Source organism: Andrographis paniculata, unplaced genomic scaffold (genome assembly GCF_009805555.1).
Source record: "Andrographis paniculata isolate CXL003 unplaced genomic scaffold, ASM980555v1 Contig66END, whole genome shotgun sequence".
Classification (NCBI taxonomy): domain Eukaryota; kingdom Viridiplantae; phylum Streptophyta; class Magnoliopsida; order Lamiales; family Acanthaceae; genus Andrographis; species Andrographis paniculata.
In genome coordinates this window covers 4,925,968-4,942,870 of record NW_026137602.1, presented here as the reverse complement: position 1 = coordinate 4,942,870, position 16,903 = coordinate 4,925,968, and the positions used below count along the sequence as shown (strand labels likewise).

Below are 16,903 nucleotides of genomic sequence, written 5' to 3'. Positions count from 1 at the left end.
TTGGCTGCATGGATTGAATTTGGATTATCTCTCCCAGTTAAATTAAGAAATAAAAATGTTGTGTCGTTGAGAGGAAACTCTAATATACTTGGTGTGTGTTCCTGTGGTCGTGCTACTGCTGTTTGCCAAGCTTCGTTAGGATACCGTCCGTGTATTATTGGGTGGGCCGAAGCCCGTTATTCTAACATGCAGAGGCCCGTGTTTATTTAATGTGTATATAAAGGCAGGCAGGCCCAATGTATTTATTTATATTCTAAAACTTAAACCCCCAACAAATACCAATTTCAAGGAGAAAGCTTTCAAAACCCTAAAGGCCGGCTAGCCGATTTGATGAACGATGGGCATGGATTCCTCCAGTGAGAAGAAGAAGAAGAAGAAGAAACAGAATCATACGATGGACCAGAACAACTCCACCCGGAATAAGAAGAAGAAGAAGAACAACAATATCGGCAAGGGGAAAGAGGAGGATCAACCAAAATGTCCGACGATAACAGACGATCGTTTTGCGTCGGCCCATTCCGATCCACGCTTCATGGAAGCCCCCAAGAAACGGTCCAAGGTCTCCATTGATTCCCGCTTCCGCCGGGTATTTACAGACAGAAGATTCACCACATCCAATGCTCCCACAGATAAGCGAGGCAAGTCCAACAAGAAAAACAAGGACACCGGCTCTCTGAAGCATTACTACCGTCTGGGACAACAAGAAGACGAAGGCGAAAACGAAAAGTCTCGAATTGAAGAGGAGGAAGATATAGGAGACGGCAATGCTGTTCGGGGGGAAGCTGACGGTGTTCTGAGTGAAACTGACAGTGACAAATCCAATGAGAGCCTAGAGGAAGATGACAGCGACAATGAACGGAGCTTGGATGAATCAACCTCCACAAGTAGTTCAGATTCAGATGTTCAGTATTATGATGAAGAAGAGGAAGATACGTTTTTGCAGCCGGAAGATGTCCCGGAGATTGATAAGGAAACACGCAGGTTAGCTGTTGTTAATTTGGACTGGAGTCAAGTGAGGGCTGTTGATTTGTATGTGTTGCTTAATTCCTTTGTTCCTAAAGGAGGTCAAATTGTTTCTGTTACTGTTTATCCATCTGAGTTTGGACTCAAGCGCATGGAAGAGGAGGCCGTGCACGGCCCTGTCGGGCTGTTTGATGAGGAAGAATCTGACGGTGGGGAGGATGATGAAATTGATAAGAAGAAGCTGCGTGATTATGAGTTGAGTAAGCTTAAATATTATTATGCTGTTGTAGAATGCGACTCCATTACCACATCGGACTACCTTTACAACAATTGTGATGGGCTTGAGTTTGAAAGATCAGCAAATAAGTTGGATTTAAGATTTATTCCCGATTCCATGGAATTTAAGCAACCGCCACGTGATGTTGCTACTGAAGCACCTGCGGATTATCAAGGTTTGGATTTCCAAACCCGAGCATTACAGCACAGCAGTGTTCAACTCACATGGGATGAAGATGAACCCCAACGTGCAAAAGCCTTGAGGAGAAAATTCACTGACGAGCAGCTTGCTGACATGGAGTTGAAGGAGATATTGGCTTCTGATGAAAGTGAAACGGATGAGGAAAAAAAGGTTGACAAGTATCGAGCTTTGATAGGATCTGGGGATGCTTCAGATGAAGAAAATGAAGAGGATAACAACCAGGACATGGAGGTTACTTTTAATTCTGGTTTAGAAGATATAAGCAAACGAATTTTAGAGAAGGACAAGAAATCTGAAACTGTTTGGGAAGCCTATCTCAGAAAGAGAAGAGAGAAAAAGAAGGCATCAAAGCATAGATCCAAATATTCATCGGAGGATGATGATAGTGATAGTGATCAAGAAGAAATTGCGGAGGAAGCTGATGACTTCTTTGTTGCAGAGCCTCCGGCCAATCAAGCCAAAAGAAGTACAAGTTCTAAAAAGGCAATTCAAGATGAAGCTGAAGCAAGCAGAGCAGAACTTGAATTATTAGCAGCTGATGATCAAGGAGCTGACCCTAACTTAAGGGGTTATAATTTGAAACGTAAGAAGGGAAAAGGAAAGAAAGAGAATGGAATTCAGGAGGTTAGCAAAATACCCGACGCCGACTTTGCTGATCCCAGGTTTTCAGCCCTTTTCACCTCTCCACTCTTTGCCCTGGATCCAACTGACCCACAATTCAAAAGGTATGTGTATCAAGCTAGCTACTATGAACTTGATTTCCCAGTTAAATGCTGAGTGTCTATTCTTTCATTAAATGATATGGTGGTACTATTTTCCAAGAAATATGCCGATCAAGATTATAGTGCTTGTGTAATTGTTTTTGTCATCTAAGGAAGTTTTGTGTATTTCACTCGCCACAAAGATACTGATAACATTTGCTGCTTGTATTTTGCGGATACAGGAGTGCAACTCATGCTCGGCAACTTGCACAGAAACAGAAAGAGAAGCCGGAGGATGTAGTAGGGCCAATGAATGACTCTGAAACTCCTGGGAACCAAGAATCAGATCAAGTGCCTGGAAGAATGAAGGGGAAAGTGAGGTCTGCTAAACTGAAATCAAAACGTAAGAGGCTGAAGCATTAAAACCAGGAAATCAGGTTCTTGGGTGTTGAATTCATGGAAGAGAAGTTTTGGTTCGGGGTAGGAGAGTCTTGAAGGTTATGCTTGAATTGTATGTTGTGAGGTTTTTGCTGCTTATTTACGAATTTTAGTCATATACAAGTGAGCCATCAAATGAAGGAAAGAGTTTGGAAATTTTGCAGTAGCTAAATCCAAAGTGTGAGGATATTGTATTATTGTTTGGATCTCAATCACACCATAATCATTTCAAAGATCACCAGTTTTTCAGTGCCATGTTTTTCTCACACATATATAGAAGGTATGTTTGTTGATCTATATCAGGGTAGTATGTATGTATAATTATGTACTATTGAAGTAAAGATCCTCATTCCCCTCTGTCCCTGGTATTAGATTAGATTGGATGGGTTGGGGGAGGACAGACAGGAGAGGAGGATGGATGGATGGATACCTTACCTTAACTTTTGGAGGATGTCAAAAGACGCTGCAGAAAGCAAAGCCATTTTTAATATTTGTTTGTGGTGCTCTAATCAAACTCCTGTTTGACTTTCTTGTTACACCCAACCCAAACACACACACAGAGATAGGCAATTCTTTTGTTTTGTTTTGTGTGTCCTTTGATACACCATTATAATGCTGCTAATTTCAGGTCAGGTGACGTGACAGGGGAGGGATAACAAATTTACATCCCATCTGAGAAAAATGAAACAATTAATGAATGGGATGGCATTACTGTTACTATTATTAGTTCAGTGAAATAAGCCAAGAAAATAGGTGGGGAATGACAGAGTAAACACCATAAGCAGCAGTAGAAGTATTAGTATTGTTTTTGTTTTTGTTTATTTTATTTTATTAAGGCCAAGCCAGTTAGGGTGAGGTGAGGTGAGGTTGAGGGAAGGGAGTTTAGTTTGGTTTGGTGGCCAATCATCATCAATAATGTAGTGTGGATGGATGAATTTATATATAATAATAATAGCAACGATTATGGACCATTAATCTCTCTTGCTTGATTCATTAATCACTCCACCCCGCCAGATAAAAACTCAAATCAATCTTATCATTTCATTATTGTTATTATTATAATACATACACTGTCATCCTATCATAACAGCAGTGATAATAATAATAATAATAATAATAATAATAATAATAATAATAATAATAATACCATTGGATTCATCATCCTCTCTCTCTAGAGATGTTGTTATGTTTACTTTTGGGAGCATTGAATTGGTGATTAATGGCTACAAGGTTGTCCCTTCACTCACCCCCCACTCTGACTCCAAGCCATGTCTCCTCCTCCTCAGTCAGAATCAGAATCAGAATCAATTCAGCAGCAGCAGCAGGCTCAATTACTACCAGTAGACTAGTAGCCATGTGTGGCAGCAGCAATCATCATCACATCTCACCAGCAAGATCCGATCAAAATCTCATCAAGGTAGTTAAAAGACTAGAACAAAACCTTTCAATTTCCCGTAGCAGTTTTCATAAACATACATACATGGTTTTCACCTTCCTGATGCTCCTGTGGCAGGTGGTGGTGTTTGAGGACAAAACATCCGGTATCGTCTGCTACAAAGATGAAAATGGGGAGATAGTATGTGAAGGCTACGACGAGGGCCCTCGTTTACAACATCATCATCATCATCATCAGATGTCAAGATTTGCTCATTCTGATCATTCAAGGTAATAAACAATCAAACAAATACACCCTCAAAACTCCCTGCTACATTTCATATCATCACCACAAGCAAGGGTGGAGATGACTCATATTGAATGATCACCCTTCCATTCATATGCGACAGCAATAGTGTGGAAACAGTGGAGATGCTGCAGAGATGTTTAGCACAAGACACAGAGACACACAGCAGTAGGCAAGCAGAAGCAGAAATGTTAGAAGAAAGATTCAACAAACTCAGGTAATAAGTAAATGTCGAGCCCAGGGTGGGTTTTCACAAATACAGACACCACTTGAATATGGAACATCAATAGTTGCTTTACTACTACTTCTGTTTTTGCATATATCATTGACAAAAATTTACAATAACAACCAACTCCACAAAATATACACACCATACTACAACATATCCCTTCCTCTTTGCTTATACACCAACCTGTCCTGTTTGATTTGTAGAATATACAAAGCAGACCAACGTTTAGAACAGAATCAATGGTACAAAAATGAATTTACAGCTTTGTCTACTAAAAATGGAAGGTAGGGAAGGGGGGAAGAATCATTTTTGAGGGGGTCAACTCATCTAAAGATTTAAGCCATGAAGGGGATATACATTCTTTTTCCTACAAACTGCATCATAGAATGGAAGATCTAGGGCCTCCCAAAGAATAGAAAGCTAGCTAGGAACTACAAAAAATAGACACACACACACATATACATACATATATGCATATACATGTATAAACATTAGTAAGTGAATGAGGTGGGGAATCACCTTCACCTACTCAACAGATGTCATACCTGGTGTATGTTCTGAATTATCTTCGGGCGCTTCTGTTTGCACTGTGTTATGGACAGCTTTAGTAGGTGACCATTGATCTGGCACCATCAAAAAATAGGTAGTCATGGCTTTCCTGAATCTCATCTTGTATTGCTTTGGAGAAATGACTGTGGGAGAGGCATTTTTGGGGCCTCCAAGAATTCCCGATGCTTTCACCCAGGTTTCCAAGTGCTTGTCCCACGTGTATTGCCTCATAAAGTCTATGATCCCGAGAACCAGCTCTCGCTTCTCTTCATCAACCCCTACTAATAGTGAGTAGTCCATTACATCAACAGACTGAAAAAACAATAGAGTGTTAAGTAGGGGATTAGAGATTTAAAAACAACAAAAGATAAGAGACCATGATATGCTAATTATGATACGATACTTACTGCCAGAAAAGCAGTATCATTCCACACTGCTCTTTCCAACAGTCTTTTGGCTTTATTTCCAACAAATATTGGCGAAGTAGGCATTGATTCAATCAAGTTTTGGTCCAACAAAACTTTGTTACTTCCAGAAGAATCAGCATTGTATCGTGATCTAGAAGATCCTTTGAGATCATAAAGTCGTGCCAGATTCCTTCTGAACAGAAGATTTTCCATTACCAGGAAGTCCATTTTGGTTTCCTTCCCTCCTTTAATATGTTTCGATGCAACCTTTTCCGACAGAAAACAAGAATAAAATAAAATACAATAAAATCAGCTATGGCCCTGTTGTTTTGACTAAGCATATAAAAACGATGCCTAGATACAAAACAAGACACTTGATAAAAGATCATACAGTTTTAAATTCAGTTGGATTTACCTGATAGATCCCAAGGATCTTTGCCAGGCATGTTGGGCTTCCGGTGCTTATTGATTCTGAAAGATATTTGAAATAATCAGGAGCAAACTTGATGAATGATTCGAGTTCAGTCTTGGTCACTTGTTTGATGATGAATCGATCATCCAAAGTCTTGGCGAAAAAGACATTGCTCTTCCCGCCTTGAGCTCCCCACTTCTTACAGCGGCTAAGTGATCTAATATAATCCATCTCAGACGGACAACATATTTTCCTTAAGGTTTCAAAGCGCTTAGCAAAATAACAAGTAACTGTATATTTAACCTTCCCAAGGGGTCCATCGTCTGAAAAACTCACTCTAGCATGCATAGCTTTCATGTATGCAACCGGATCCAAAGGGAATGAAGCATGAGAATCTGTTGAGGATGGCACGCTCTCGTCTCCTGATAAAGCACCTTTGTTCTCCGGCGCAGTTTCATCCAAAGATTGACTTAAATGAGTAGTCCCTGAATCATTGGAGTGCTGAGTAGATGACGAGGAAGAAGATGACAATGTGGAGTCTACAGCCTTCTTCTGTCTGTCAGACTCATCTTTCAGTTGGGTATGATAATCATGTGAAATGAGTGCAAAAGATATCATGCTTGTCGGCTCATCATCGTACACAGGAACAACCGTGTCTTTAACTCCCACGGGAAGAAGCAACCTGGCTCCACTTTGAAGTTCAGATTCCCGAAACGAAGAAATGTATACTGGATCATATGCATCCAGTTTCTGAACACTCCCGGAGAAGTTCTTATTGAATGTCCGATAAAAACTAAGAAATGGCATGCTTAACCAGCTCTTAGTATCGTCCACATTATCAGAAACTTTGGTGCAACTCTTGAAAGGCAATTGTGGTAACTTGAATAGACTAAGGTCGTCTCTATGGCTTTGCATGTCCCACTTGTCTGTTACGCTTGACAATGAAGCATCCACTTCAGCTAAACCAGAAAAACTCTTGTTCTTGGGGATCCTCATACTTGGATGACTCTCGCCCGTCCATGCGGCATCAAGAGTATCCGATAAACATACACGAGTCCCATCGGATAGAGTTCGGCGAACAGTAACACCTGATATCAGAGGATCAGATTCATCAATAGTCTTTGCCCCATTAGAAGGAGCCGGTAACTTTTCATTTCCTTGATCAAAGTTCACAGATTCATCGGAACTTTGATCAGCCATATCACTCGCCCCACGATCATTATTTTTTTCAGGGTTCAGATCTGCAGGAATGTATTCAGAAAAATCCAAACTTTTACTAGTCCTATCTGGGACATTTATGCCAAAAATCTTCTCTGCATCACCTAAAGGTTTCTGAGTAGAGGCAGCCTGACTAGATTGGTTCTCAACATCAGCAGCTGCACATACCAAACGATGGTCCCATATATAAGACTGGAAGATTAGTTGTCTTCTAAGTCGATTGAGCTCAAGAATATCAATGGTAGGTTCGCCTTTTGTTGGGCCCTTGCTTTGAATTTTCTGGATTGTTGCCTGCCAAAATCACATACACCCATGAGCACTTACATAGGGTGGGGAAGAAAGAAGCCCTATGACTTGTATTTCCACATGCCATGGTTCATAGCAAAACTCTCTAAAAACAATGTGAAGCTGCAGTTTTTTCCTTCAAGAGGATAGAGTGAACTAAATATGTAAGTTTGCCTTATCCATCTTTTCCAAGATATCTCAGTCAAGATGGCCCTTTTACCATGAAAACTAGACAAAGAAGGAATTTCAGAAACAGAATGCAGCTTTTACACACAATGATGTCCTTTGCTAACATGACATGCAAATACATACATACAAAAATGCTGTTATCCAATCTATAGGCACTAACAAAGAAACTCAAAATTTGAAACTGATCCCAGACCTCAAATTCTAACTTCTCCTTTAGCAATAGCCCTTCTAAATCTGGCATCTGAACAGCTGATTCAGGATCAGAGCCAGAATTTTTCCCTTTCAGAAGTTGAATGGCATTGCGCACCTCAGTGAACAGATGTTCTGCACTCCCAACTACCTGTTAGATTCATAGTTAATGATAGATCAATTCGAACATACATTCTACCGAAACCTGTAAAGAAGAACATAGTAAAAAAAAAAAGAAAACGGTCCATTTTATTTTACCTGATTCAATTCTTTTTCAAGCCACTCCTGGTTTTCATAGTTGAAATCAAGTTGGTGGGGAGGCAGGTACACTTGATGAACATTAATTGAAGCATAACGAAAACAGGCTACCATTTGTCCAAATCTGTCAGTATTGTAACCAATTGTTCTCAGTTGATTAATCTCATACCTCAGGTTCCATGCAGTAAAAAGAAATATTGTGCATTCATTTGTTGTTTTTCCTATTTTGAGGAACAAGCACACCTTCATGATGTTAATTCATAGTAAATAGACAAAGGAAATAAAGCACACGATCTTACCCATAAAAACGAAGACAATCTCTATGTAAAGAATGGCCACAACTTGCCACTCTGCTAGCAGCAGCATGGTTTGAAAAACTAAGCTCCAAAAACTTTCCAAATGACAATCCCCAGGCAGCATCAGACATCACCACCCTTCTAGTTGCAGGAGGGTGGCCACCAATTCTTGGACATCTCAGGCACCGATGCCACATCCATATTTTTCCATCTTGTTCTCCAGGTAAAAGAACATCAGATAGTTTTTTCACAGATATCATTAGGCTCCCTTGCTGGTGAGTATAACACTGAACATGAGCTTCAGCAGGCATCCCGCATGAGGGGCATACATAATTCTATCAGAAAAATTAGACAGTGTTAGTCCCATAGAAACCTATAACAGTTCAGACAGTGCGTTCCATGTTCAAAATTTCCCCATAAGCAAGAGAATTTTACCTGGTCAAACAAATGGTCACGCAGAAAACGTCCCAGTGGTTTGTCAAAGCTACCATAATATTTGATCCGGAATAGATGAGATCTTTCACAGACAGTTCCCTTCCAGACACATCTTGATGATAAGGAGACTAAGATGCTTTGATGGTCTGAAGGAGAAGGTGGGAACTCTTCTTTTAAAGCAGGCTGTTCCTCAGTAACTTTTCCATCAAGTTGCAAATGCAGTGGATCTGAAATATTTTTCTTACAATCATCAGAGGAATCATTTTGCATACTAAGTATGTTTAGATCTAAGTTATGGCCATTTCCTTCAACAGCAACACTTTCTGTTTCATAGCGTTTTGCCTCTGATGACGCTGCCGCATTAACAGGGCTTTGATCGCCAGATGCAGGGCAAGGAGATGGAGTGTTCCAAGTAGAATCCAGAAAGCTTTCTGCAGAAGACAAGACAAAGGACTTGGCATACTGAGAGCTCATAGGAGCTGGAAAGTTCTCGGAACAACATTCTTTCTCAGGCAAGGCTGCTGTACTCATTATCTTGAACAGTTCTGAAGTGGGAACACTACTAGACCTTTGTAGTTCAACATTGTGAGGTCCATGGTTGTTTTCACTTGTTGGGGCAGGTACAGTTGAGATTGATCTCTCAATATTGGATGGCTTTTCTGGAAGTGCCACAGTGATTGGGGAGCTCAATGGAAGTTCAGGCAGAGAGGCACCTTCATCAGCTAGAAAAGATGTCTCCAGAGCCAAGTGGTAAGCTGCAAAAACACCATATTGTACAACATGCTTCACTTTCTTCAGCTCATCCCCATTGGTACCCCGAAGTAATATCTGAAGCAATCAACAGTCAGAAAATCATCACAAAAGTTGTATGCAAGAAGAACCTGTGCAACATCATCTGAAATTATCTGCAGTGAGGATTAAGTCTACTCATTATAGACATAGTTGTCATGTTTTCTCAGAGACTGGCTTACCGTGCAACCTAGTGGCTTTGAATAGCCTTCAAAGTACATCAGTGTCTTCACCAGCTTCTTCCCAGCCTGACCAGCACTGCCATGCTCTTCTAAACATCTCTCCACATGGAATATGTCACAATATCCTAATTTATGTGGTGATAGATGATCGATAGAAGGCACAATTTGAGCACCAGTGCAGCGGGATATACGCTCCAAAAGTGATCTTTTGATATTTAAAACAAGTGATATGCCTTTTGCAAGAAGGTACTCTTGTGCGTATCGTGAAACTGATTTCTCCACGAGAAGAATGTTGGGATTGTGTGTTTCTATCTTTGCAACCGCCATTTTAAGATGATCCGTTTCCTTGAAACAATAAAATTATAAGCGCAAAAATTAAGAAAAGATATATATACATGTAGGTACAAACATAAAGTCATATTAATAAATCAGTCCATTATCAACGGCAACAAGCACGAAAGCAAAGAATTCCAGGACCAGTTACCGACTAAATGATTAAAAGGAAATGAAATTATATCAACCTGTTGCAACAGTGTATCCAAGCTTGAAAGGGCATTAGAAACCCGCTGATATTCAAGAGCTCCTCCAAGGATCAGCAAGCGAGGTTTCTCTATTTTGGATTTCATCCGCCGGTGAGCCACATTTTTCCTGCAGACAATTCCTTTGACCACAAAACTGGTAGGTAGTGCAAAATGTTAGTGATAGTATTATTTATTGCGTTGGAAATAAGGGGCATGGCATAATTATGGAAAACACACATCTGAATAGAAAGAAGCATGGAGAAAATGCAGAAATGTCCAAGGCCAATCATCTGTGTATATAGGTGATAAATGGATATGTTTCATTCTAGGGAATAGAGCTCAGCATTTCTGATATCATCATTTTGGATGCTGGGCATTCCTTTCAAGTTGAGCAGCATAGTCTGGGCAGGTCTAAGACCAAGTCAGACTCAATCATAAGGGAATTATTCCAAGCTATCCCCACTGCTGACAGATAGATATTGAGAGTAGAGATTGGCCAACCCAATTTGCATATTTCTAGAGAGCACAAACTACTTTTTAACCTATAGACAACTTTCTGAGGAAGCAACATTTACAACAAGACACATGTCCTGTTAAAAGTAGAAGAAATAAATTACAGATGTACAAGAGAGTCTAATGAGTTAGTAGGTAAAGACAATCACATAATGCACATATACGTACTTATACAAAAAAACTCTCTATCTTGGATTAAACTATTTACCATCCCAACTCTTTCCTAGTCCTACAACACCACCTCAATGAATTTAACAAACACTAAGCTCAACAAGGTTATTCTGAAGAAGACAGCAGTTTGTTTGATCATAAGGATATATTTACCTCTCATTTCGAAGCCCTGAAGCCAAACATTTAACTTTAACATAGCCAGCAGGGTCCATTTGCCCCCCTTTGCTTGTATCAGGCTTTAACAACATAACAGCCTCCCAAGACAATGCTGTAATTATTTCTAGCCAACTCTCCTTTTCATTTTTATCCTCTGTAGTAAGGAGATTCTCCACCTCCAACAGCTGGGCTACTAAAGCCCGAAAATGACCGCCAACCACACTCTTCATCGCTCTCTTGTGTTCCTCATAACTGCTTGAATTGTGCAAATATCCCCATTCTCCAATAGCATTCGCACCCTCATTTTCATTCTCCTCAACTACAATTGCTTCCTTCTCGTCTTCTTCATCTTCTGGCTCAGGTGGCACCCAAAGAACTCCATTCTTGTCGAAATCCTCAGGTTCACAGTTGACATCTCCAGCCACATATAAAGAAGAAGAAAGTGCCTCACATTCATCGCCAATGTCGTGTTCAGATTCTTTACTGACAATCTGCCTCCCCTCTTCTTCACAAGCTCCGGAATCATAACCCTGTTGCTGCACTGGGGAGCTGCTTGTACTTTTCAAATCAACAGCATATCCATCAGGATGAACTTTACATGACTTGTACTCACTGTTGATATCATCCAAGTGATCGTGACCACAGTAGCCACTGACTTGAGAATAAGTACTGGTTCTGGAACTGTAGAGAGGCATTCTATATTCTTCTTCTTCTTCGTCATCGCTCCTTTTCACATTAGGAATGTGCATGCACTATTAGTTTTTGCATATCACATCAATAAGCTTATACAATAAATTAGAAGAACAGTTTAACAATGCAGTAACTCAGAAGTATATTCCACCCAGTAGAACATCTCACGATGAAGTTTCGCTGAGGGTTAAGAATCAGCAAAACACAACCAAAGCATGTCGATATGGCAATTTCATTAAAAAAGAATTACAGTTATTCATTAAACAGAGCTTCTGCCGAACACAAACTCCGTCAAAGAGGAAAATCAATGTAGGATCACAATGAAAACAATAAGGCATTACAAAATATAGCAGGATCAGTGGACAGGTTCTTGAAAAGCAAGAAGACTGGAAAGCAACAATGTCATCCTTAATAATAATAACTTCTAGTTTTTGTAAGTATCATGTATTGCATTCACCATAATGCATACCACCACATGCCATAGAAACCAAATCATACAATCATGATGTCCATTAAAAGAGGTATGGGTATCAGAAGTTGGAATTCAAAAAACGTCAAAGGGGGGGTCCAGAAGCAACCTGTGTTGGGTATACCCAAACTGATTTTCAGGGCTATTATGTTCTGCTATATCCACACTATGATCATTTGCAATCACTTCTGAGACACTGCGTCTTTCCAAAGCTGTTTCTAATATTGCTGACTGATGAGGGCTGAGTTTGGCAGACAGTGAGATGGATGCAAATGCAATGCCATTACTACCACAAGTTCCACTAGACTTGGTGCTAAAGAAACTGGTTAACGAAGGTGAAGTACTGATAACATCCTGGGTAGAAACCTGTGGCCCATTATCAACAGAGGCCGTCAGACCTTGCTTCCAGAGCCTGAAACAGTAGTTACAGACCCTGACTTTATCCCATTCTCTCAATGATGCACTTGGTTCACTAGGCTCTGTAGGAACCCAATTCGAAGTGCATTTTGCACAGAAAATTCTCCCGCAGTGTCTACAATGATGCCTGCGGTTAAACAAGGTGAAATGTGCATCACATTCATAGCATACCATGCAACTCTGGTCGGGCATCCAGAAATCCCTCGACACATGTACTGTCTCGGACCTCCATGGGATCCATGATTTTAGCAAGTGTCTCATATCCCAAAAAAATCTCCTCGAATCATCCATTGCCCAGACTGCTCTCCTTTTTCTTTCATTGTGATGTTTTCATTTCTTTTGTAACTCTTAGCCTCCACAACTAACCGCAGAGCCAGAGTATCAAAGGCGTAATATTACAATGGCAAAACTCCACTATACAAAATAATCCACATAACATTTACAGTAAAGCACATTTATCAACAACCCTACACTGAATGGCGAGCTGCCCCATTCACAATCAATTCTCTAAACTCTCTCTCTATTTTAAGATACAATACAAGGGTAAAAATTCCTCAAGACCTTCAATTCCAAGGCTGGTTAAAATCCTCTGATCATATTCAAGTCGCTGATATTTGCTCAATCATACGGCAACCCGTTTATTGGATCAAGAATCCCCAACATCCAAGAATGAGGAAATACAGAATTCTCAATCGACCTTAATTTCGAAGTTCAAAATCCTCTGCCCACAAGACATACATACAAGAGGAAAATTCAGCCTGCGCTGTCGACGACATTCCAGCCCCCCCTGCCCACATTCAAAACCAACCTTTGCCCCCAAAAGAAATGTAATTAACAATCGAACCTTAACACCCATACAACCCCAATCGAAACAAAGAAAGATACCCAGTTGCGGGGTATATATAATCAATTGAGAATTCAATCCAAATGTCTTGTGTTTCTGTCGCGGTACAATTGACTCCGACCTGCGGAATATCAAACGAATCACTAATTCCTAGATCATTCCTTCCGAAAATCAACGTCCAAGTCCAAGGTATACAAAGGGGCTTTAATTGATCAATTATTATCATAAATAATCAAAATAGAACCGCACCGTAGAAGGATGCATGGATGCCAATGTTGAAAGGAAGAAATCAGCTGTGAGAAACAAGCATATGATATATGTATGTAGGAATGAATGCATGCATGCTTCCCCAACTCTGAAAAACACAAAATTAAGACCCTAAATAAAATCCCATCACATGATGACACGTGCGTGAATCGGTTATTAATCAATTAACAACTAATACTAGTATTCTTATTATTAATTTTTTTAACGCCTAGTGTCAAACAATTTCATTAGTAATTTAATCCCTCAACTTGGTACCATCACCAACCACCGACATTTAATTAATAAACACAAAACATACAAAATTAAAACCAGGGATGAATTCGATTCTGGTTTTGGTTTTGGTTTTGGTTTTGCTAAAATTAAGTATATATATAGGAGTATAAAATTTGCCTCAAGTTGGGCAGCAAGCAAAACGACAAAAGCGTAGCCATTTGTTGAGACTAGATGAGTGCATGTTGAGACTAGCGTATTTGGATTAATTCAATTCATGCAATGCACCTTCTCCTCTCTTTCTCTTTCTCTTTCTCTTTCTCTTTCCCTTTCCCATCAGTAAGACGGGGCTTTCAAAACCCTAATAAATAAATTCCCAATTTGCACCAGGCAGCTCATAATAAAGCTTGTTATTAGATTTATTAAAAAATTGAGGAATATCATATTGAATTATCTTCCAAAAAGTTTGCAGGAGAAAAAGAGATTGAAATACATATTAATTGAAAAAAAAATACTGGCAGCATTATCAGATATACTCCGTTAGATCTTGTTTTTATTTTCTATTGTTGTCTGTCACATATTATTTGTTTTTCTTTTTTTAAATATAATTATACACTAGAAGAAGTAATCAATTATGGGACTGATGGAGCAATAAATTTAAGTGAAGTACAGACAAACATTCTCAAAATATTTTTCTCTAAAATTCTAAAAAATACTAGTATATTATTTCATTTATAATTTTATCTTTTTTCAAATTTTCACCTAAAATTTGAATATTATTGTATTTTATTATCGTACAAATTTAATTTAGTTCAATTTCCCCCCATTTTCTTGTACGCTTTTTCCAACAGCTCCTCTGGTGCTCGGTATAAATAATGATCCAACCCCGACTTCGTTCCACCATCAATCGCAGCTTGCCTTGCCTGTTACAGTCTACTCTCTCTCTCTCTCTCTCTCTCAAATTAACCAAAGCTGCCATGTGTGGTGGAGCCATTATATCAGGCAGCATATCACCGGCTAGCCGATCCTCGCGCCGCCGGCTCAACAACATTAATAATCCCTCGGACTATCTTCCCAATTATTCCCAGAGGAGGTCGCAATTGGTCTTTGATGTCGACGAAGATGAGCAGGTTTTTGAGGATTACTCAGACGATGATATCGATAACCAGGTCTTCGCTTTCTCTGGTTTAAGAGGTAACAACTAACAACGCTATTTCCTTGGTTTTTCCCTTTCGAAACTGAACACCATACCTGATTTGGTCTCGAATTCAACCCGATCGATTTTGAAGGTTTGAAATCTGCTGAAAAATGCACAAAAAGAAAGAGGAAGAATCAGTATCGAGGAATCCGACAGCGCCCATGGGGTAAGTGGGCCGCTGAGATCCGCGATCCGAGGAGAGGCTCTCGGCTGTGGCTTGGGACGTTCGACTCTGCTGAGAAAGCTGCAAGAGCTTATGATTCTGAGGCCAGAAGGATCAGGGGCAGTAAAGCTAAAATTAATTTCCCTGAACAACATGAGCCATCAGTCCGTAAAGCTAAGGTGGATCAGCAGAAAACGGAAAACCACAATGCTAATGACTTGATGAGCATGAGAATGGAAAACGATAGTGACCATCGTCATGATCCATTTACTTTCGTGGAAGGGAAGCCACCGTTGAAGATGTATGGCTTTTCTGATCATTACTCTGACGGCAATGTTGAATTGAAGCCATACGAAGCAAATCAAGGAAGCAACATCTCAATTGCCAGCTTAGACTTTGGTAGGGGTGAGAACCCTGCAGCCATGAAGGCTTCAGAAAAATCTAGAACCTCGGCAGTTGCTGTCGAGGATAATTCCGCAACAGCAAAGAAAGCAAAGCCAAAGCCAGAGGACTTCATGTCTGGTACTGATGAGAGCACCATGGATAAATTCTCTGATGAGATGAAGCTCTTCCAAATGCCTTACCATCTTGAGGTCGACTGGAATACTCCTGTGAATGCTTTTGTGGATGGAGAAGCAGCACAAGAGGGTGATGACAGTACAATCAGTCTTTGGTCTTTTGATGATCCTCATCAGGTTATGCTTGGCAGTGCTTGCTGATTCTGCTTTCTTTGTCCTCGATGGCTGTCAGGACTCAGGAGCCGCCTTCTTATGTCTTAATAAGGCTGCGGTGTGCACATAGATTCAATGGTTGCTGGCTTGAGTTGAGTATGAGCCATGGTTGGTCCTTTAGTAGCAGGACATCTATGTATAGTTTTTTTATTTGTGCTTTAGAGCTTCAAATGGGAGATGGTTTGAGGCTACATGGGTGTAAGAATGTGCAGTTTGTTCCTAGGAGAATGTTAATATTCAACTCCATTTCATTATTCTACTTTTCTTTTTTTGGGTGTTTTTTCGGAAGGGCCACATTCATTCCTTGCCATCCTAAAAAGCCTTTCTTTGAGAAATCTTGAAGTGCAAAGGAAAAAAGGGGGAAAACCCCAAAAAGAAAGCAAGGAATAAAAAAATGTAGGAGGAGATAATCTGACAATCAGCAGGACATCAAATTCACCTCTTCTAGAGACACTATGATTTCATCAATGGCTGAAGGTGGAGGAGCAACCAGAAATGTTCCCAAATACACCACTCTGTTGCTGTTGTCAGAAAATAGTGTGGTGGAAAACATTCTCATATCTGCTCATATTCCTAGCCCTCTTCATCTTCCTCATGGGGATCCCTATTGTATGCACTGTTCTGATCTTGAAGCCCAAGATGCCAGATTTCTCCCTCCAAACTGTGAATATACAGTCGTACCAGCTCAACACAACCTCCCAAAACCTGGTGGTTTCGTCGGTCTTCTCAGTCAACCTGAGAGCTGAGAATCCAAACAGGGTAGGGCTGAGCTACGACAGTTCAAGATTCCATGTGCTGAGCCAGGGGTTGGTGGTGGGGCTGATCAGGACACCCCAGTTTCACCAGCCACCATT

General features: G+C 40.2%; 4 protein-coding genes across 4 annotated transcripts; 3 read left to right on the top strand and 1 right to left on the bottom strand.

The window, feature by feature from the left end:
• Positions 1 to 268: 268 nt before the first annotated feature.
• On the top strand, positions 269 to 2,913 carry LOC127262866 (pre-rRNA-processing protein esf1). The gene is made up of 2 exons (XM_051291707.1): positions 269 to 2,166; positions 2,385 to 2,913. The coding sequence occupies exons 1-2, from the start codon at positions 338 to 340 to the stop codon at positions 2,563 to 2,565; spliced, it is 2,010 nt and encodes a 669-aa protein (XP_051147664.1). The 5' UTR covers positions 269 to 337; the 3' UTR covers positions 2,566 to 2,913.
• A 787-nt stretch (positions 2,914 to 3,700) lies between these two features.
• On the top strand, positions 3,701 to 4,613 carry LOC127262865 (uncharacterized). The gene is made up of 3 exons (XM_051291706.1): positions 3,701 to 3,997; positions 4,094 to 4,245; positions 4,365 to 4,613. The coding sequence occupies exons 1-3, from the start codon at positions 3,800 to 3,802 to the stop codon at positions 4,480 to 4,482; spliced, it is 468 nt and encodes a 155-aa protein (XP_051147663.1). The 5' UTR covers positions 3,701 to 3,799; the 3' UTR covers positions 4,483 to 4,613.
• A 312-nt stretch (positions 4,614 to 4,925) lies between these two features.
• Positions 4,926 to 12,927, bottom strand: LOC127262864 (1-phosphatidylinositol-3-phosphate 5-kinase FAB1B-like). Its single transcript, XM_051291705.1, has 11 exons — positions 12,329 to 12,927; positions 11,058 to 11,786; positions 10,221 to 10,374; positions 9,700 to 10,044; positions 8,729 to 9,556; positions 8,297 to 8,628; positions 7,998 to 8,121; positions 7,744 to 7,890; positions 5,862 to 7,367; positions 5,447 to 5,713; positions 4,926 to 5,351 (listed from the first exon to the last, which is right to left on the bottom strand). The coding sequence occupies exons 1-11, from the start codon at positions 12,925 to 12,927 to the stop codon at positions 5,016 to 5,018; spliced, it is 5,367 nt and encodes a 1,788-aa protein (XP_051147662.1). The 3' UTR covers positions 4,926 to 5,015.
• A 1,909-nt stretch (positions 12,928 to 14,836) lies between these two features.
• LOC127262782 (ethylene-responsive transcription factor RAP2-2-like) lies at positions 14,837 to 16,308 on the top strand. Its single transcript, XM_051291596.1, has 2 exons — positions 14,837 to 15,151; positions 15,247 to 16,308. The coding sequence occupies exons 1-2, from the start codon at positions 14,935 to 14,937 to the stop codon at positions 16,035 to 16,037; spliced, it is 1,008 nt and encodes a 335-aa protein (XP_051147553.1). The 5' UTR covers positions 14,837 to 14,934; the 3' UTR covers positions 16,038 to 16,308.
• The last annotated feature ends 595 nt before the right edge of the window (positions 16,309 to 16,903 follow it).